This window comes from Myxine glutinosa, chromosome 2 (assembly GCF_964187855.1).
Source record: "Myxine glutinosa chromosome 2, kmMyxGlut1.1, whole genome shotgun sequence".
NCBI classification, from domain to species: domain Eukaryota; kingdom Metazoa; phylum Chordata; class Myxini; order Myxiniformes; family Myxinidae; genus Myxine; species Myxine glutinosa.
The window spans coordinates 262,044,119-262,065,061 of record NC_136262.1 but is presented as its reverse complement, the minus strand read 5'-3'; the positions used below and the strand labels follow the sequence as shown (position 1 = coordinate 262,065,061).

At 47.3% G+C, this 20,943-nt stretch overlaps 1 protein-coding gene across 3 annotated transcripts in view; it reads left to right on the top strand.

Moving 5' to 3' along the window:
- Positions 1 to 20,943, top strand: part of LOC137420591 (uncharacterized) — a 61,374-nt gene that overhangs the window by 26,073 nt on the left and 14,358 nt on the right. For all 3 annotated transcript variants that reach the window (XR_013622514.1, XM_068105781.2, XM_068105780.2), the window contains exons 5-8: positions 1,024 to 1,166; positions 3,156 to 3,339; positions 11,747 to 12,262; positions 13,432 to 14,984. Coding sequence is in view for 2 of the 3 variants with exons in the window: in XM_068105781.2 (XP_067961882.2) it covers positions 1,024 to 1,166; positions 3,156 to 3,339; positions 11,747 to 12,262; positions 13,432 to 14,984 (2,396 nt within the window). In the remaining variant the exon portion in view is untranslated. The remainder of the gene's footprint in view (positions 1 to 1,023; positions 1,167 to 3,155; positions 3,340 to 11,746; positions 12,263 to 13,431; positions 14,985 to 20,943) is intronic.

Sequence of the window (20,943 nt, the reverse complement as noted above, 5' to 3'; positions counted from 1 at the left end):
ACCCCCATGTAAACCCACTCATGATCCCCTTGGGGGTCACGACCCACCGTTGGAGAAACACTGGTCTAATTGTAAGATGTTGGATTATTTTCTACAGCAAGTGGTACAGATTGACTAATATGAATGAATGATCGTTTTAAGGCCATTTTCCCCACTAGAGCAGGGGTTAGCCTTTACAGATTGACTAATGTTGTACAAAATGTCTTTATTGTATAAGTATGAGATATGCGTTTACTTTGAGGGATGCTCCAACACAAACAAGGAGAAACGAAATAAAATGTCATAGACCCCGTTGTATTAGTAATTTTGCTGTATGAAGTTAAAGGCCCTCAGTCGGCCATCTTTGGTCAGATTACAAAACAAAATCTTCTGCATATGTATATGAATGAATGAATGATCATGCTCTCATGTAATGTCTTTGTGCCAAGTTTGAACAAAATTGGTCCATGCATGTCGACAAATGGTTGGGGACACGTTTAAGCAACAAAATGGCCGCCAGGCGGCCATCTTGGATCTGATCTCGAAAAAAGAATGACTTGTATGTGTAAATAAGCCAACATTCATTGTCTCTGTGCCAAGTTTGAACAAGATCGGTAAATGCAAATCCGAGAAATGGTTGAAGATATGTTTAACATCGGGTTTTTTACATCTAAAATGGCTGCCAGTCGGCCATCTTTGATCGCACCACCAAACCAAATGATGAGCATATGTATACCAACATGTATTGTCTTTGTGCCAAGTATGAATATCCAAGGTCCGTACATGTCCAATATATGTCTGCGGATGAACGCACGGACAGATGGATGGACAGACAAGACCCAATCCATAAGCCCCCGTTCCCTAAGTCAAACTGTGGCTAATAAACTGAGGATGATGTAATTAACTTATTTTCAATAAAATCGACCACTCTTGATAACCTCACAATATGCCATCATCTTTGTTTTGTTGTTTATATCAAATAGGTGGGTGTGTTACATTCTAATAAAAGTAACACATTGTGCCTGGGCCTACCTCACTCAACAGGTGCATTCCCAAGGAGCAACAGCCAATCACCTAGCCCAACGCCCAGCACATCACCGAGCCTATCACCAACCACTTCACCCCGTCTTATCCGCATGGGAACTGGAGGCGTTTTCAGCTGGACCAAGAAAGGCTTCCTTGAACCGGTCAGTGAAAAGAAGGAGGGAGTTGCGAAACTTTAAACCTCAATAATCAAGGAGAAAAAGACATAAAGTGTCATAGTCCGCATGGTTTTAGTAATTTTTCTGTATGGAGTTAAATGCTATCAGGCGGCCATCTTTGGGTGGATTACAAAACAAAATACATATCCGAGAAATGGTTGGGGTCACGTTTTCGTAACAAAATTACCGCCAGTCGGCCATATTGGATCTGATCACAAAACAAAATGACGTGCATATGTAAGCCATCATTCGTTTTCAGTGTGCCAAGTTTGAACAAGACTGGTAAAAGCATGTCCGAGAAAAGGTTGGGGTCACGTTTTATTAACAAAATGGCCACCAATCAGCCATCTTGGATCTGATCGAAAAAACAAAATGACGTGCATATGTAAGCCATCATTCGTTTTCTGTCTGCCAAGTTTGATCAAGACTGGTAAAAGCATGTCCGAGAAAAGGTTGGGGTCACGTTTTAGTTACAAAATGACCACCAGTCGGCCATCTTATATCTGATTACAAAACAAAATGACATGCATATGTAAGCCATCATTCGTTTTCTGTGTGCCAAGTTTGAACAAGATTGGTAAATGCATGTCCGAGAAATGGTTGAGGACGGGTGCCATGCCGAGTTTTTTTTTTTACAACTAAAATGGCCGCCAGTCTACCAGTCAGCCATCTTTGATCAGATTGCAAAATCGAGTGAGGTGCATGTGTATGCCCTCATGTACTGTGATTGTGCCAAGTTTGAACAAATTGGGACCATTCATGTCCGATAAATTGTTGGCGACACGTTTAAGTAACAAAATGGCCGCAGGTTGGCCATCTTGAATCTGATCTGGAATTAAATCACATGCTTATGTAAGCCATCATTCATTTGTCTGTGTGCCAAGTTTGAATAACATCGATAAATGCATGTCTGAGCAAAGTTTGAGGGCGTGTTAAACATTACAACTAAAATGGCCACCAGTCGGCCATCTTTGATCGCATCGCGAAACCAAATGATAAACAAAATGATGTGCAATTACATCAGTTAATTACATGTGCATATGTATACCATCATATCTTGTCTTTGTGCCAAGTATGAATAAAATTGGTCCCTACATTTCCGATATATGGTTGTGGACGCACGCATGGGCGGACGCACAGGGGGCTAACAACAATTGCGGACAATAACGTATCCTTCATGAATATTTATTGTTATTAGCACCACTTTGATCACCTTGAGGTTGTTGCCTCTCAACTTACCTGTATGTTTTGCCCCCACACTCTCTCATCTCTCAAGCTGCCTTGCTTGTTATACATAATTTTTATTGTCTATCTTCTTCACAGTGGTCATCCATGTCGGCCTATTACATATGCACCAGGGAAGGCGAGACTAATTGGAAAAAAAAAATGGAAAAAATAAGTGCAGGGAGGATAACAGGAGAGAGGGGAACAACAATAGGGGAGTGTGGGAGGATTGGGGGGCGAATGCACACATTTATGGACCATATGTTGAGGGGGACTTCTGCCATATTTGCGTACGTAATAAATAGATGGCCCCATTTTTATTAAAATTTTTTCCTTAGCGTCTTTTCGATGTTTCACTCCCCTCCCCCCAGGTTTTGTGCACCTGTTAAAAGGTAACAAATCATATTTCCCTCCAGGAAAATCTCACAAAGCAAATGAAGAAATGTTCTTGGCTTTGTGTTCCCATTAATTTCCGATATCCACTCCTTACCTGATTAGATGCTCCTGTTACCTGAGCCATACATTTACTGTAACGTAAAAACGGAGTGTGTGATCCTCACCACCCCAGCCCTATGCTGGGAATAAAGGTGAGGTGCAAATACCCCTTCATGACATGCATGGTAAATAACTTGGTAAATGTCTGTAGAAATAGGATGGCAATTTCTACGTTTACGTTTGGTTATCGTTGTGCAGACATGATGATGATGTGATGTGATGTGCGGTTGTGTGGATTTGTTCTTCCACCCGTAGCACAGTTCGGCAGGATCAGAAACAGAGATACGTCACTCTATACCGTCGGACTCCAATGGCCACGTGAGAACGTTTGAAGATAAAGTCACGGTGCGGACCCCAGCTCATGAATACCAGCATCACCTTCAAAACATGGCGGATGATTCAAGGACTCAGGGTATCGAGTTCAAAAACAAATTGACAGGTGAACACATTCAGCCAGTACAGGTACAGGTGTTGATCATATTGAACTGTTTGATGTGGATGTCAATGTTCGTGATGTTGTTGGAGTTCTTGTTCAGTGTCATGTTTAAAATTCATATGTATGATCGAATACCCATGGGGAAAATTTTCTTGCAAACCATGACGTCATCAGTCATGTGGTATGGTGGCCATCTTTTATTTAAGGAAAACATTTTTAAAATCTTTCTCCACAACTGCTAAACGGATCAATGCGAAATTGCACAGATATGATCTGGCGAGGGTTCGTTTATTCTCAGCTCTCCACGCTATCCATCGAAATCGAAGTTAAGTAATTGTTCCCATTTGTATTTTCGTTACAACTGTATTTATTTTATGGTGTATATATTGTCTCCCGACGAAGATTTTCGGTGCAAATCTTTCATACCTGTATTGAAAATCGTGTTAATTCGTGTCGTGTCTTGAGGCCTTGTACAGTGTACACTGTACAACCTTGAGGCCTTGTTTTTCTCTCAGCAGTCCGTCGTTTGTGATCCAATAACTTTCGTTCTCTGTTTTCGCAGTCTTTTCACCCCATAGCGTACTTCCTTATGTAAATCTCAACTAAAAAAAAAACAAAAAAAACATTTCCTTCTCTGTTCTCATTCATTTATTCATTCTTATTCGTTCGTTCGTTCTTCAACCACGTGTTTCTCCCCCATTTCCCCAGATAGTTTGTCAAATTTCAACTCGTTATTTTATCGTCCATGCGTTATTGTTTGATTATAGTTAGTTTTGGTTTGAATTTCCTGTAACTCGTAATTAATTAATCGTGTTCTGCTCCTCGTGTGCGGCCTTGTAGTTGTACCCCCGTCGGTGTTTGTTAACTTAGTTTTTTCCCTTCTACCCCGAACATAATACTCTGTCTCACGTTCTATATCCCCACCCCCAACCCCCCCCCAAAAAAACAAAAAACAAAAACATTTTTTTTCCTTTCTCCACGTGTACTGTTGTCTCATCCAGTATTTTCTGTCCAGGTGTGCTGTTCGCCCCGCCCCCATTATCTCCTTGCCATCCACAGTTTGCCCTGTTCACGTGACTCGTGGTGGTCTCTCTCGGCTCTCCCCCCGTTGGTATTTTGTGCATATAAGATTGTTCACGGTTCTGTTTAAATATTATTTAAATATGTTTAACCTTTCCCCTTCAGTGTTTTACTCAGTGGTATTTTACAACACGCTGTATTTCTTCCTATTTAAAAGGCTTTTCTCAATTTCCTCTCCAACTCATTCCACTTCAAAAAAATGAAATTCAATATCTTATACGTCTCCCTCACTACATGGTCTAAATTCACATTCATTCCAGCCCTCCTCCATCGTTCTGATTCGGATTGCTAACTTGAAAATCACAACAAACCCAATTTGTTTTCAATGTTCGTCTTTCATTAATCATCCACTTTCTAAACTCCCCTGTTGTCCCTCCCATCCAAATCCCCCCCTTGCACCTACACTCCTAAACTCCCCCCTTGCCCCTCCACTCCTGAACTCCCCCCTCGCCCTTCCCCTCCTAAACTCCCCCCTTGCCCCTCCCCTCCAAATCCCCCCCCTTGCCCCTCCACTCCTGAACTCCCCCTTGCCCTTCCCCTCCTAAACTCCCCCCTTTCCCCTCCCCTCCAAATCCCCCCCTCGCCCCTACACTCCTAAACTCCCCCCTTGCCCCTCCACTTCTAAACTTCCCGCTTGCCCCATCCCTCCTAAACTCCCCCCTTGCCCCTCCCCTCCTAAACTCCCCCCTCACTCCTCCCCTTCAAAACTCCCCCCCAACCCCTCCCATTCAAATCTCCCCCCATAACATTCCTTTCCAATTCTCCCTCCTCCCCCCTCCTCCTCAAAGCTGCCTCCTCCCCCCTCCTCCTCAAAGCTGCCTCCTCCCCACTTCGTCTCCCTTCTATCTCATACCTCCACCCCCCCCCAACCTTTTACTTTCCTCTGCCCCCCCTCAAACAACCCCTCACTGTGCCTCATCCCTTCACCATCAAACCTTTCATCCTCCTCATCCTTCCCTTTCTTGGAACTCTTCTGCAATCTCTGACACACTATCAACTGCTCTCCCTACCTCCCCCTCTCATCCTTCATCTTACCCTACTCCTCCCCTCCCCTGTCCTGTACCCGATGCTCCCCCTCTCTCTTCATTAACGGTATGGACCTCAAACATCCGGGGCCTTCGCTCAAACCTGACTGATCTCTCCATGCAGGTTGCTTCTGACAATCCAGACTTGATCTGCTTAACAGAGACTTTCCTCCTTCAAGATGTCTCTGATTCCTTAATATCTCTTCCTGGTTACTCCCTCCTCCGGTATGATAGACCTGAGCCTTGGCCTAGTGGTGGGGTGGCTATCTTTATCAAAAACTCTCTTCCTCACTCTCCTTGCACTGCCCTCTCTCCTCCTCACCCCCAGGAGTACCTCTGGCTACGGCTTCCTCTCCGCTCCCACCTTTTGTTCATATGTGTTCTGTACCATCCCCCAAACAGTGATGACTCCATCTACATTTCACTATCTGACAACATGGACCAACTTCTATCCACTCATCCCAACTCTCTCTTCCTCATATGTGGTGACTTCAACTGTCATCATGCCACCTGGTTGGGTGTGGGTTCCTCTCTCACCAGTCATGGCACCTCAGCAAAGGACTTCTGTGACTCACTGGGATTGACACAATCTGTCAATTTCCCGACCCGGATCTCAGCCAATGGAGTTCTCTTCTCGACTTGGTTATGACAAACTTCCCTGCTAATGTCTCCTGCTCTTCTTCTGCTCCAATCGGTTCTTCTGATCATGTGCTTGTCAAAGTGGACATCTCTCTGGCCATTCTCAGAGAGCCTCCTCAGCGTCGACGAGTCTGGCATTTCACTCAGGCCGACTGGGACGGTTTTCAAGCAGCCATCAATCGTCTGGATTGGTCTCCCATCTCCACTGCCTCTGACATCAATTCTTCCTGGGAATTCTTCCAAAGCAAACTGATCTCTCTCATGCACAGATTTATCCCATCTCGCCTTCAGTTGTCTTACCCTTCCTCCCGTCCATGGTACACTGAATCTTGTGGTGCGGCAGTTGCCCTGAAACAACTTGCCTTTGCCTCTTGGAAGGCTAATCCAACTGAAGGCAATCTCAGTTCCTTCCACCAAGCTCGGAACAAGTGTGTGTCTACCCTCAGGAGTGCCAGGAAACACTATCTCTCCTCACTCAAGAATGAACTCTCAAACCTGTCTCCTTCCTCCAAATCCTGGTGGCATCTGGTCAAATCTTCTGTCTCTCTGCCGCTCCATTCCTCTTCCCTCAGATCGGCAGTCTGCAGCCTCCTCACTCTCTGAAGACCTGGACAAAATCACAGACTGGTCAAACAAGTGGAACATGTCTTTCAATCCTGCCAAATCTCACTCTCTTACTATGTCTCTCCGAAAAGATCGACTGGACAACCCTCCCATCTACTTTCTCAACAATCCTCTCCAAGAAGTTCTGTCACTCAAGCTTTTGGGTCTCACTATCTGCCATGATCTTTCTTGGGAAAACCACATTTCCAAGCTGGCCTCCAAAGCCAGTCGCCGACTGGGCATCCTCCGTCGTGCGAAGTCCTTCCTCGGCACACCTGAGCTCCTCACCACTTACAAGGCTTTCATCCGCAGCTCAATGGAATACTGTTCTCCCCTATGGGCTGGTGCTCCTGCCTCACACCTGGCTCGGCTTCACGCTGTTGAATCCAAAGCTTTCAAAATCATTGGAATCTCCCGCGATGAAGCTATCTCTGAGGGCCTTTCACTCACTCACCGCAGGCAGGTAGGTGGTCTTTCTGTCTTCTACCGACTCCTCTCCGGCCTTGCTCCACCAGCTCTCTCTGTGCTCTGTCCCCCAAATATTCTTACAGGTCGCACAAGATCTGCCAGCAACCCTCTGATGGTTAAACTGCCGAAATCTCGGCTCTCTGCTCACCTTCACTCTTTCATTCCTCTTTTCTCCCGCCTGTGGAACAAACTCCCACACTCCCTTCAATCCCTCTCCTCCCTCCAGGTCTTTAAAACAGCTGTTCACCACCATCTCTTATCTTCCCCCATCCATAACCTTGATCTTTTCTACCCCCACTAATTCACCCCAGATCCACCTTGTTTGAAATTCCAACTTATTTCCTGGAAATCCTGGCAGTGTCCATATGTTTATACCTCTCCCACCCCCCCCCCCTTCACATGCCTCCCCCCCTTCACATGCCTCCCCCCCTTCACATGCCTCCCCCCCAAAGCCCTCTCCCTCCCACAGATCTCTCGATGTCTCCATGTCTCTCGGTCCCTGCTCTCAAATGTTGTGTTTGTGTCCTTCCCCCTCTCTCCCCATCTTGTCTACCGCTCCCGATGTTATTTGTTTTATGTGTCTGTTTGTCTTTCTGTGTGATTAATGTTCGCTCTTTCACGAGCCTCGATCTTGTATACAAAAAAAAAAAAAAAAAAAAAAAAAAAAAAAATCCGTTTCTGGTGTTTGTTCCCCCTCCATCCCCTCCCTTACCTCAAATGGCCACACAGTTGACATCGCACGTGACAAAGCCGAATGCCTCAACTCTGTGTTTGCCTCAAAATCCTGAGTCCCAAACCCATCTCTCTCTGTTCCCACCTTTCCCAGTCGAACCCAACTGCTCCTGGACTCTGTGTCCTTCTCTCCTGACAAGGTGGAGGAGTTTTTGTCAAACCTCGACTCTGATTCTGCAACTGGACCAGACGGCATCAGCCCACGGGTCCTAAAATCCTGCTCTGCCGCTCTATCTCACCCTCTCTCTGTTCTTTTCACCCTATCTTTTGCTCAAGGTCATCTGCCAGCATCCTGGAAATCAGCAAACATTACCGCTTTACACAAAAAAGTGCAAAAACAGATCCTTGCAACTACAGACCAATCAGCCTGCTCCCAATTATCAGCAAAGTCATGGAATCCATCATTGCTTCGGATATGAAATCTTTCCTCTTCTCCAATGGCTTGATCTCTGATCATCAATTTGGTTTCAGACCAGGTCACTCTACTCTGGACATGCTGCTTCTGCTGTCTCAACAATGGATGGAGGTCCTCAATGCCAAACAGGAAATCAGAGCTGTCTCCCTTGACATATCACGTGCCTTCGATACGGTCTGGCACCCAGCTCTGCTCACCAAACTCTCCTCCTATGGTATCCATGCAAATCTCCATGCATGGCTTGCGGACTTCCTCTCTGGTCGTCGTCAACGTGTGGCCCTGAATGGATTTCTCTCATCTCCCCTTCCTGTTCAGGCTGGAGTTCCCCAAGGCAGTGTGCTGGGCCCTGTGCTTTTTCTGGTCTTTATCAATGATCTCTCCGACTCTCTGGAAAATCCTCTCTATCTCTTTGCTGATGACTCCACTCTCTGCCGCTCCATGCCTCTTCCCGCAGATCGGCAGTCTGCAGCCTCCTCACTCTCTAAAGACCTGGACAAAATCACAGACTGGTCAAACAAGTGGAACATGTCTTTCAATCCTGACAAATCTCACACTCTTGCTATGTCTTTCCGAAAAGATCGACTGGACAACCCTCCCATCTACTTTCTCAACAATCCTCTCCAAGAAGTTCTGTCGCTCAAGCTTTTAGGTCTCACTATCTGCCATGATCTTTCTTGGGAAAACCACATTTCCAAGCTGGCCTCCAAAGCCAGTCGCCGACTGGGCATCCTCCGTCGTGCGAAGTCCTTCCTAGGCACACCTGAGCTCCTCACCACATACAAGGCTTTCATCCGCAGCTCAATGGAATACTGTTCTCCCCTATGGGCTGGTGCTCCTGCCTCACACCTGGCTCGGCTTCACGCTGTTGAATCCAAAGCTTTCAGAATCATTGGAATCTCCCGCGATGAAGCTATCTCTGAGGGCCTTTCACTCACTCACCGCAGGCAGGTCGGTGGTCTTTCTGTCTTCTACCGACTCCTCTCCGGCCTTGCTCCCCCAGCTCTCTCTGTGCTCTGTCCCCCAAATATTCCTGCAGGTCGCACAAGATCTGCCAGCCACCCTCTGATGGTTAAACTGCCGAAATCTCGGCTCTCTGCTCACCTTCACTCTTTCATTCCTCTTTTCTCCCACCTCTGGAACAAACTCCCACACTCACTTCAATCACACTCCTCCCTCCAGGTCTTTAAAACAGCTGTTCACCACCATCTCTTATCTTCCCCCACCCAAAACCTTGATCTTTTCTACCCCCACTAATTCACCACAGATCCACCTTGTTTGAAATTCCAACTTCTTTCCTGGAAGTCCTGGCAGTGTCCATATGTTTTATACCTCTCCCACCCCCCATCCCCCCTTCCCATGCCTCCCCCCCAAAGCCCTCTCCCTCCCACAGTTCTCTTGATGTCTCCATGTCTCTCGGTCCCTGCTCTCAAATGTTGTGTTTGTGTCCTTCCCCCTCTCTCTAACGCTCCCGATGTTATTTGTTTTATGTGTCTGTTTGTCTTTCTGTGTGATTAATGTTCGCTCTTTCACGACCCTCGATCTTGTATACAAAAAACAAAAAAACAAAAAAAAAACTCCTCATGAGGAACATTTTTTGCAAACTATGATGTCATCAGTCACGTGGTATGGCAGCCATCATGAATTTAAAAAATAACTGTACAAATCGACTTCAAAACCGCTTAACCGAGCCAAACCAAACTTTACAGATATGATTGAATGCTATTAATACCTATGTACGTAATGAGTAACATTTATTGAAAATGATGACGCCATCAGGCACTTGTTGTGACAGCCATTTTTGATTGAAGGAAATGAATATATGAATATTGTTTTTGTTTGAATATTCAATATTGTTTCCATTTTTGATTGAAGGAATATATCAAAAAATATTTCTCTGAAACTGCTGAACAGGTCGATGCGAAACTTTAAATATAGGACTGCATACCCATGCGGACGAAATGTGGAAAACCATGGCACATCAGTCACGTGGTATGGCAGCCATCTTGGATTTAAAAAAAAACTTTAAAATCTTTGAAATCGTTTAATTCATCGGTACGAAACCTTACAGATATGATTAACTAGCCGTGGGGAAAATTTGTTGACAATGATGGACATCATCAGTCATTTGGTTTGACAGCTATATTGGTAAAAGGAAAAAAAATCCTCTTCTCTGAAACCGCTTAACCAAATGACACAGAACTTTAAACATATGATTGAGTACCCATGGCAATAAAACACACAGAATTGAAGTTTAAATCGTAAATACAACTTAAAATGTATCTATACACAAAGAATTAAGTTAAGCACCCCCCCCGTTTTTTTACAACCTCGCACATTACAAGTTTGTTGTCGTCAAAACAGTGTAATATACCCATGATATTGCTATATTTTCTGGAGAAGTGATATTATGGTCACATAAAAACATAACAATCATGCCGTTTTCAATATTTTATTCTGAATAATTTAAGGTGAAATTTTTTGGGAATTTTAGGCATATTTTCACCTCAATTTAAGTATGGAGCTATAGGTCCATCACGGACAGTGTGGATGACGTTTATGTTTTCTAACGTACAGTCATTGTTCTGAGAAGACCTCCAGCGATCTTTGCGTCAATAACGTGTGTAGGACCCACGTGATCGGATCACTGACTCAACCCTACGTCTCATAGACCCTGTAAGCCGTCGTATGCGTTGCTGTGGCAGGTTGAACCCCCTCGAGCACGTTTGGGACATGTTGGGACGACAAATTGCGAAGATGGTCCCTCCAATAGCCAATCTGGATGAATTGGAACGTGCATTACATCGGGAATGGAACACCCTGCCACAGCAACGCATACGACGGCTTACAGGGTCTATGAGACGTAGGGTTGAGTCAGTGATCCGATCACGTGGGTCCTACACACGTTATTGACGCAAAGATCGCTAGAGGTCTTCTCAGAACAATGACTGTACGTTAGAAAACATAAACGTCATCCACACTGTCCGTGATGGACCTATAGCTCCATACTTAAATTGAGGTGAAAATATGCCTAAAATTCCCAAAAAATTTCACCTTAAATTATTCAGAATAAAATATTGAAAACGGCATGATTGTTATGTTTTTATGTGACCATAATATCACTTCTCCAGAAAATATAGCAATATCATGGGTATATTACACTGTTTTGACGACAACAAACTTGTAATGTGCGAGGTTGTAAAAAAACGGGGGGGGTGCTTAACTTAATTCTTTGTGTATACAATACCGAAAGTACCGACCTGCCTGGAAGCCTATCATCACTGCTCGCAGTTATAGTTATTATTATTATGATTATTATTATTTATAGCACATCTTTTTGTTCAAACTTTTTATTGCAGAATGATGTTTTCTCGTTTTGCCTTTGAATTTTTTATTTCCCAAGAAATACTTTATTTTTCCTTCTCCATACCCCATTAATTGCATTTTAAAGGGGGATCATCGAGTGAAGACATGAGCAAGTGTGCAGGTAAACTTAGCACGAAGACTGGTTTGATGATCCAGCCTCACACATGCATTGCAGCCCCTGAGGCTTCTGTCCCTCGCAGACATATGGACTCTGCAGTCTCATTTGGCGGGAGGCACCAGAAAGTTAGGTCTGCCGTGCAACCGACAAGTTCAGAGAGCCCCGAGTCCATACGAAGCCCCGTGTTACATCATCGCCACATCGTTTCCTACGACGATGACACGGACTATGAAAACGATGATAGCATCACCAGTCCTATACGTGAGGCTATAGCTGGTGCAATTCATAAGCTGAAAGGATTCTCACCACGTCTGCAGCACAAATCTCTCCTGGCTTCCCCACGATCTTCATTGCAGGTACACACCTCCCTAGCAGAGGCTGGAGGTGCTGTAGCAACTTCATCAGTGGTACTGGGCAATGGCGGGCACGAGAGCGACGTCCCTTGCTACATGAGGAGTGATTCACCAGCACCACTGCTTCCTGGTAAACCAACTGCTAACTCGGAATATAAATATATCTACATATCAAAAAAGTTTTCTTGTATTATTTTGAAGATAAGTTTTTGGAAAAAGGACTGTGTAGTGAAAGCACCAAGCTGCATCTTCCTTTTTTACATTCACTGACCAGTCTCTGTGCAAAGTCCCAAAAGAGTAAGTGTATAGTGCAGGTATATAGACGACACGTGACCTTCACTTATCTCCTGTGTGATCTGTTTACCTGTGGAGTCATGCAGCTTATGGTTGAGACATACCAATGGACATACCCTCTTCAGCTTATGAAATGATTGTTGAATATAAACGTAACAAAAAATATGAGCGTGATCAATTAGATGAGAAACAATAGGACCGTGGGGTCCTGAAGCTCACCTGGATCAGGAGCAACAGTCACTCAAACCCCCACAGACCCCCTCAGAGCCCGATATTTTTAATGCCGTGAACAAACTTTGGTCCATCATGGCCGATGAAGGTTGTGATCAAGTTTTATCAAAATCGTGGGTGTAGTTTCGGAGAAGAGAGAAAATACCTATTTTGGGTGCTTGGGGGTAAAAACCCCCACAGACCACCTAAGATCTTGATTATTTTTTTATGGTGTGAATATAAACATTGGTACATCATGGGGGATAAAGGTTATGAACAAGTTTTATCAAAATCGTGTGTGTATTTTCGGAGAGGAGGACAAATACCTATTTTTGGCTTTTGGGAGGTCAAACCTCCTCCTTCCCTCCCCCCCCCCTCACCCCCGAAACCCTCTAATTGAGCGCAGATTTATACACCTTCGTGTTAAGCATCAGATATGAAGCTTGTCGCCAAGTTTAATCAATTGTGTGTGTAGCTTCAGAAAAGAGAGCAAATATCTATGCAAATACATTTTTTTTGGGGGGGGGGGGTCAAAACCCCCCATAAAGCCCCACAATGAGTGCAGATTTTGATGCGGTCGATACACCTTCGTTGGGCATCAGATATGAAGGTTGTGGCCAAGTTTCATCAAAATCGTGTGTTTGGTTCAAGCGATAATGACTGAAGTGTTTACGGACTCACTCACTCACTCATTCACTCACATGACTGACTGACCAACTTACCTACAGACACTGCTCGATCGCATAAGCTCACTGGACGCGCGCACTCACATCTCTTATTTTTCTTTCTTTGCAGAAAGTTCCCACAAGGAGTCTAAAGATCGAACTGGAGTACAGGAGTCATTGGAAGATCCGTCTTTGTCCTCATTTTTCCTTCATCAAGATGAAGCCAATGGGGCTACATTACTGGAACATCACCAAGTGGCACCAATGGACGTGGATTGCTCACCCAAGCTGGAACACAAAGTTGTGAAGCACTTCAAGAGCCTGTCTCCTCCACATCTCTTTATCAAGTGTCCTCCACCACTGGCATCTCCATCTTCACAACCATCGCTGCCCACTTCGAGCAATCCATCCATCAACCGGACGCTGCAGCAGTTACATAATCAACATTTACTGAAGTCCAACCACGAAGAAGGGAAAGCACACGTTATAAACCATTTAAATGCAAAGCAGAACTCTCCGGGAACTTCTCGGTGTTCAGATGCTGCAGGTCACAGAGGAACCGAAGAAGAAAAAGATCATTCTTCTGCAAGTGATAGTCGATGCTCAATGAACACAGATCCATTGGGAAATGGAATCCCGGGACATTTGTCTCGAGGCTCACGTGATGCCATGGTCGACCTTATCAATCACCATCCGCCAACCCTTGATGGAGCGTACGAGCAAGTTAAATCGAGCTCAGGTGTTGAAACTTGTCGTGAAAATCAATCGGTTTCTGATGATTTTGGTATGAACCGTTTTAACCCATCAGGAATAGGCACAAATTCTACCCAAGACGCGGATAACATCGATCCAAGTTCTGCAAACCAAACTGGCGACGACTCAACAATCTCAGGCAAAATTCCACCGTGGGTTTTTACGGAAACAAATGGTGAGTACATCAGAGATGAAGCGGAAACTCTGACTTATAGTGCTGATAATATCACAAGGCCATACGTGGTAACCACCGTTAATTCTGGCAGAAACGGGTGCGCAGCTTGGATGACAAGCAACAGTGAGGCTTTCTTTTGTGATGCCACTGCTAATTTGTCAAGTGTCGATCATCAAGACCGGGATGGATGTGGGGATGTGGAGCAAGGTTTGACTCCGGATGCCACACCGGAACATGTATTGCGCATCGTCGATTGTGAACCAGTTTCTGACATGTCAGTAGAAGAATCTTTGAAGAAACTTGAAAAAGAGATTGCAGAAACGAGGACATTGCCGGAAGATGAACGAGTTGAGGATGTGCCATTATCACCAACAACTGGGTTAATAACAAATGATGAGAATATCGAAGATCAAAGTTGTGAAATAATGGAGCATGTTGAGGAGTCGGAGCCCATTTGTGGTCAAGCTCATGGAAACACTCCAGATATTTGCTCATTATCAAAGCCCACTGGCATCGGAAAATTGATCACTGTAGGTATGCAGGAACGAAGTGCTGTGAATGTGGATCGTGAAGACTTTGAAGAAAAGCAAGACTGTGATGCAAACTGGAGGGAAGAGTTTTCTTCTGAGCGATGCGTAGAGGAAATTGAACTCTTCAAGCGAGAGAATGAAACTTTTGGCCTGGATTTAGAGTTAAAACCTTCTCCGACTCGTGTCTTCATCAAGAGCATTCAACCTGGGGGAATCACGGAGAAGGTAAGAAACGTTGTATGAGGTCTAACATTGCATTATAACGCCTGGTAATTGGCATGGAAGGGAGAGAAACCGCACTCGTAATGCCATAGTGGGGTTAATCAAGAAAGAAGGAAACTTGTACAGGAAATTGTGGTGAAAGTTGGAAACTGAAATTCACGATTTTTTTTTCTTTTTCTTTAATACAATACTGTACATGATCGAGGCTCGTAGAAGGGCTAGAGCAGAATGGAAGGGAACAAAATGGAAGAGGGAAACACCAACAGTAGTGTAGAAATGAGAGGGAGATCAAGATGAGGAGGAGCAGGAGGAGGAGGAACGAGGAAGAGGACAACACATGGGGTGAACAAGCTGAATGGAACACAACAAGATGAGGAAGGGGGAAATGTGGGGATCGAACAGAAAAATAATAAAAACAATCAACAACTAAAACAAAGGGAGAGGGGGGAAATCCCAATGACCTGGAAAAACGGAGTGCTTGGGAATGGGGTAATTTGGGGTATAAGTGATCATGAGTATACCCGGAGTATGACCTGAGTTAGTGGTCAACAGGTGTATTGAGGCCCTGGAGGGCAGAATGGGACTGAACAGACTGGGGAAGTTGGTTCCATAGGTAAGAGAAAAGAGGAACAAATGAGTGGAGGTGAGCAGTGATCCTGGATCTGGGGAGTTTAACTTGAAGAGGGATCCTAGTAGACCGGGTGCACCCAGCAGAAACCTAGGAGGAACAGAGCCAAGAGATGGCAAAGGGTGCAAGACCAAAAATGAAGTGGTAGAATACAGAGAGACCACCAACCTGTCTGGAATGTGAGAGTAGCAGACCTCGGCATGCAACTTCGTCACGTGATATGCCAATGATTTTGAGGGCATTGCTTTCCACATGTTTTCTATTTTGACTTCTGCAAAGCATTTGATGCTGTTCCGCACAACATACTATTGATGAAGATTGCATCATATAGTATCGAAGGAAAACTCCTCACCTGGGTTGGAGCAATCCTAACAAAAAGACTTCAAAGAGTTACTATCGATGGAGTGAGCTTGAACTGGAGTTCTGTAAATACCAGTGTACCAGGGGGTAGTGTTGTTGTGAAAAACCATTCAGGTCCGCACAACTTTAGTCCAACGGTTTGGTTTAATTGCATTTAGATCATCAGATCATTCCTGTAAGTAGAAATACACAATAAGCATACGATGCGACATCTCATAAAGCCATTCATATCAGTCAATGCAAGCAAGCTAGATATTCTATAAAGGCGTACCATTAACGAGGCTACCGATGTAACATGTCACAAGGGAGAAGTCTCGGAGCACTGACACAGCAACGGGTCTTATAGTCACGCCCCTAGTGGGGACAACAATGACAGCGAGCAGCGAGCATCCCCACCCGGGTTCAGTACGGATACGATTTCACTACATTCACCCCCCGTCAGAATTATACGGCCGCGTGGCTAAAAGCGAGTGAGCGTCAGCATGGGCGCGGAGTATCAGTCGGCCCAACCGTAGCGGGCCGGGCGGCGAATTTCTCTGCCAGCACGCGTTCGAAATTCCACGGGTACGGCGTCTCGTAACCCTGTATCCCCGGTGTCAGAGGCGTCAACAGGGTCGGGTGATGAAGGGGGTAACGCCAAGTCGTCGGACCCGGGCAGTCTCGACGGGGGGAGGGTCGGTGGACTATCGGCGATGGGAGCGTCGGGAGAGGTCATAGTCTCATAGATGGGTTCGACCGGTTCGTCCGATTCCCTACTAAGGTCGTCGACCCCGCAAGGGGCAAGATGACGAACGGAGACAGTAGTCTCACGACCATCAGACGTCATCACACGAGCATGCTCAGGATTAGCCTGGAGAATCTGCACTTTGTCCACAAGGGGGTCGTACTTGCTCGCGCGAACTGCCCGTTTAAGGTAGGCCGGCCCGGGCCCAGCGAGCCAACTGGGCAAAGACCGTATACACCCCGAGCTCCTGGGGTGGTGGAAAAGACGCTCGTGGGGAGTTTGGTTAGTTGCCGTACTCAGGAGTGCCCGGATTGAGTTCAACGCCGCAGGTAGCGACCAAGCCCATTTATCGAGGCCCCGGCCGTGGGTCCGGAGATGGAGCATGACGGCCCTCCAGATAATCCCGTTGAAGCGTTCGATCTGCCCATTAGCCTGGGGTCTATTCGGCGTGGTGTAACTAGACGCAACGTTGTTTTGGAGCAGATAGCCGCGCACCTCCTGAGACAAGAAGACTGCACCCCGGTCGGTATGGACATAGGCCGGGTAACCGAACATTGAGAACAAGTTCTGTAAGCAACGCATCACCGTGGCAGCAGTCATGTCCGCGCACATATAAGCAAAGGGGAATCGTGAGTACTCATCAACGATAGTGAGCAGATAGCGAGAGCCGCTCGACACCGGCAAAGGGCCCTTGAAATCCATCGCCAAGCGTTCCCACGGGCGTGTAGCCTTCACCAGAGTCCCCATAGGGGGGTTATAGAAACGCGGTTTGATTTCCGCGCAGATAGCGCAGTCGCGACAGATACGGCGGATATCGTCAATCGAGTAAGGGAGATTCCCACTCCGCACGAAATGAGCGAAACGCGTTACGCCGGGATGGCCCGCAGTAGCATGCAGCACCCGTAGGCCCTCCAACGAGGTGATACCAGCACATGTAGTGGGGCGCGATAAGGCATCGGCGGCCTGGTTATCCTTCCCTGGGCGATATTTGATGGTGTAATAGAAGTCGGCGAGTTCGATACGCCAGCGAGTGATTTTCTCGTTCTTAATGCGCTGGGCGTGTAAGGTGTCGTACATGAACGCAACGCTTTGCTGGTCCGTGATGATTTGGAAGCTCCGCCCGAGTAGGTACGGGCGCCATCGCCGAATAGACTCGACGATCGCATACGCTTCCTTTTCAACGGACGAGTGCCGCCGCTCAGCGGAGGTAAGAGTCCGTGAAAAGAAAGCCACGGGACGTCCCCCTTGGGAGAGGGTCGCCGCGATGGCCTGATCCGAGGCGTCACTTTCGAGGACGAACGAGCCGCTCTCGTCGATGGTTGCTACGGCGGCTCGGGCGATGTCGGTCTTAAGACCTTCAAAGGCCGTCAAAGCGGCCGAACTCAGGGGAAAAGTGTCGCAGGCCACAAGGGGGCGAAGTTTCGCGGAGAAATTTTGCACCCATTTGGAGTAATGGGCGAACAGCCCAAGGGCGCGTTTCAGGGACGCCCGATCGCAGGGAGGGGCCATGTCGAGCAAAGGTCGCAGACGTTCCTTATCCGGAGAGACAGAGCCATGGGTCACGGTGTACCCCAGAAGATCTATGGTGCGTAGGGAGTATCGGCACTTACCCTCGTTCATAGTTAAGTGATACCGTTGCGCGACCTCAAGGAAGCGCTTCAGATTAGCGTCATGGTGCCCTTGGTCATATCCACAAACCGTAAGGTTATCGAGGTAGACGAAAACATCGGTTAAGTGCTCCCGCGCAACGAGGTCATCCATGGCCCTCTGGAAACAAGCGACCCCGTTCGTCACCCCAAAGGGCAATCGTGTGAATTGGTACAACCGCTGCCCCGACTCGAAAGCGGTATAGATACGATCCGCCCTAGAGATAGGGATCTGGTGGTACGCACTACGGAGATCGAGAGTACTATAGACCGAATACTGGGACACCTGTTGCACTAGCGCGTCCATCCCCGGAAGGGGGTAGGCATCCAGCTGTGTAAAGCGGTTAATCGTTTGGGAATAGTCGATCACCATGCGTTTGCGATGGGCCTCACTGCGCACCACTAAGACCTGGGCACGCCACGGCGACCTACTAGGTTCTATGATGCCGTCTTTCAAGAGCTGAGTCGTTTCGTCCGCAATGAATTGCATGTCCGCGCGAGAGTAGCGTCTCGATTTTACCGCGACAGGGGTACAGTCGGAGGTTAGATTGGGGAACAGTGAAAGCGGACGGACGTCCATTTGCGCTAGGGCGCACACCGTTAGCGCGTTGTCCGCCCCCACAACAAGAGTGTCAGGCCCACCGAACTCCATTACCAGACGTCCATGCAGCTTAAGAAAATCGTGTCCTAGCAGAATATCAGCACATAATGCGGGTAAAACCATAAGGTGTACATCAGGGAAAACCCGTCCCTTTAGCACTAGTTTCAATCGGCATTCCCCTTTTGTGCTAAGCCGGAGTCCCTGGGAAGCCATGAAGATCCGTCTCGTAGACCGCCCGATCCGCCATCCATGCCTGAGCACAAGTCGCTGGTCGATAAAACTATCCGTAGATCCGGTGTCCACCAAGGCCTGAACACAATGGCCCTCAACCATAAGGGGAATAAGGGCTTGAGCCAGGCCAGACGAGGCAGCTGGGAGCGGGACTGAGCCCCCCGAATGGGTCGGACCAGCCTCGCGGGTGGATCCTACACCAGCAGCAGTTTTGCGATCGTGGCCGGAGTCTGCGTTGACCATGGGGAATCCATTATCGTCATCAGAGGGCTTTCCCCAGCATTCCGGTGTTTCGCGATTCAAAATCTGACGAGAAAAGGCCTCCGTAGTATTTGGCATCGCCTTTTGACACTCCTGGCAGATAAAGGCTTCCGTTGTAGCCGAAATCGCCTTTTTCGTTTGGTCGCTTTGACAAAAGGCTTCCGTAGTATTCGAAATCGCCTTTTTCGTTTGGTCGCTTTGACAAAAGGCTTCCGTAGTAGTATTCGAAATCGCCTTTTTCGTTTGGTCGCTTTGACAAAAGGCTTCCGTAGTATTCGAAAGCTGTTTCTTCCCTTGCGTGGCTCGAGGTTTGGCCAAGGACGCGGCCTTTGTCCCCGATGGAGAATGAGACGGTGGTGGCTGTCCGGTGGCGCCAGTCAAGGTTGTCTGCGCGCCCAGCGGGCCGCAGAGAGGGGCCCTCCCCTTCGAAGTCGGGTAAGGCGCTGGGCTCGTGGGTTCTGCTACAAGCCCGTTCAAGGTTGCCGCGCCTGCGCGACCGCGGCTGCGCGAGTCGAAGGGCCGCGAGCCGCGTGCCGATTTCTTGCACACTTTCGCGTAATGTCCCTTTAGCGAGCACAAATGGCAAATAGCGTCACGTGCCGGACACACGACTCGGGCATGACGAGGCCCTCCACAAAAAAAACATGCGGCCCCGCGCAAGGCCTTGGGTCTGCTGGTCGTAACGGCAGCTGTCAGGGTAGGGTCATCCTCCGGAGCATCCCGGAGTTCAGCAGGCGGATCCACGTCCTCGTCAGTGGTACTCTCCGGCCGGGCGTGTAGTGAGGTGCCCGCCAAAAGGCGCGTGCGATCATAGGCGTTCGATTGCATCCGCGCTTCGGTATACACCGTCGCTTGCTCAACCGCCGTAGCGAAGGTCAGGTCGGTCTTCTCCAAGAGTTTGAGACGTAGTTCCTGGGAGGAGACCCCTGCTATGAAGGCATCTAAAAGTCGATCATCTTTAGCCTGCTCGGGAGTCCGTGGCTCCTTGGCGCTGTCCAGCATGAGCTGCCGGAGCTCCTGGGCGTAATGATCCATAGGCTCGTTGGGCTGCTGCCGCCGCGTCTGCAGCAAATAACGCGCATACACAGGGCTTTTTTCTTTTATATAAAGCCGCTTGAGCTCCGCGATGGTAAGATCATACGTCGTGCATTGAGCGACCGCGTGGTAGACCCGGTAGTCGATTTTTGAGTGTAATATTGCCAGCTTCGCGGCAGGCGTCGGAGCGGTCTCAGGCTCATCAAAGAGATGCTCCAGTTGTCGGAGCCAGTGCTTGAGTTGCAAGCCTCCGTCCGTGGCTTGTGGGTCGGCGCTGAAAATGGACACCGTCAACGTCTTGTTGCCAGCCATGTCAGCAGATCCTAAATGCGATTAAGTGTTGTGAAAAACCATTCAGGTCCGCACAACTTTAGTCCAACGGTTTGGTTTAATTGCATTTAGATCATCAGATCATTCCTGTAAGTAGAAATACACAATAAGCATACGATGCGACATCTCATAAAGCCATTCATATC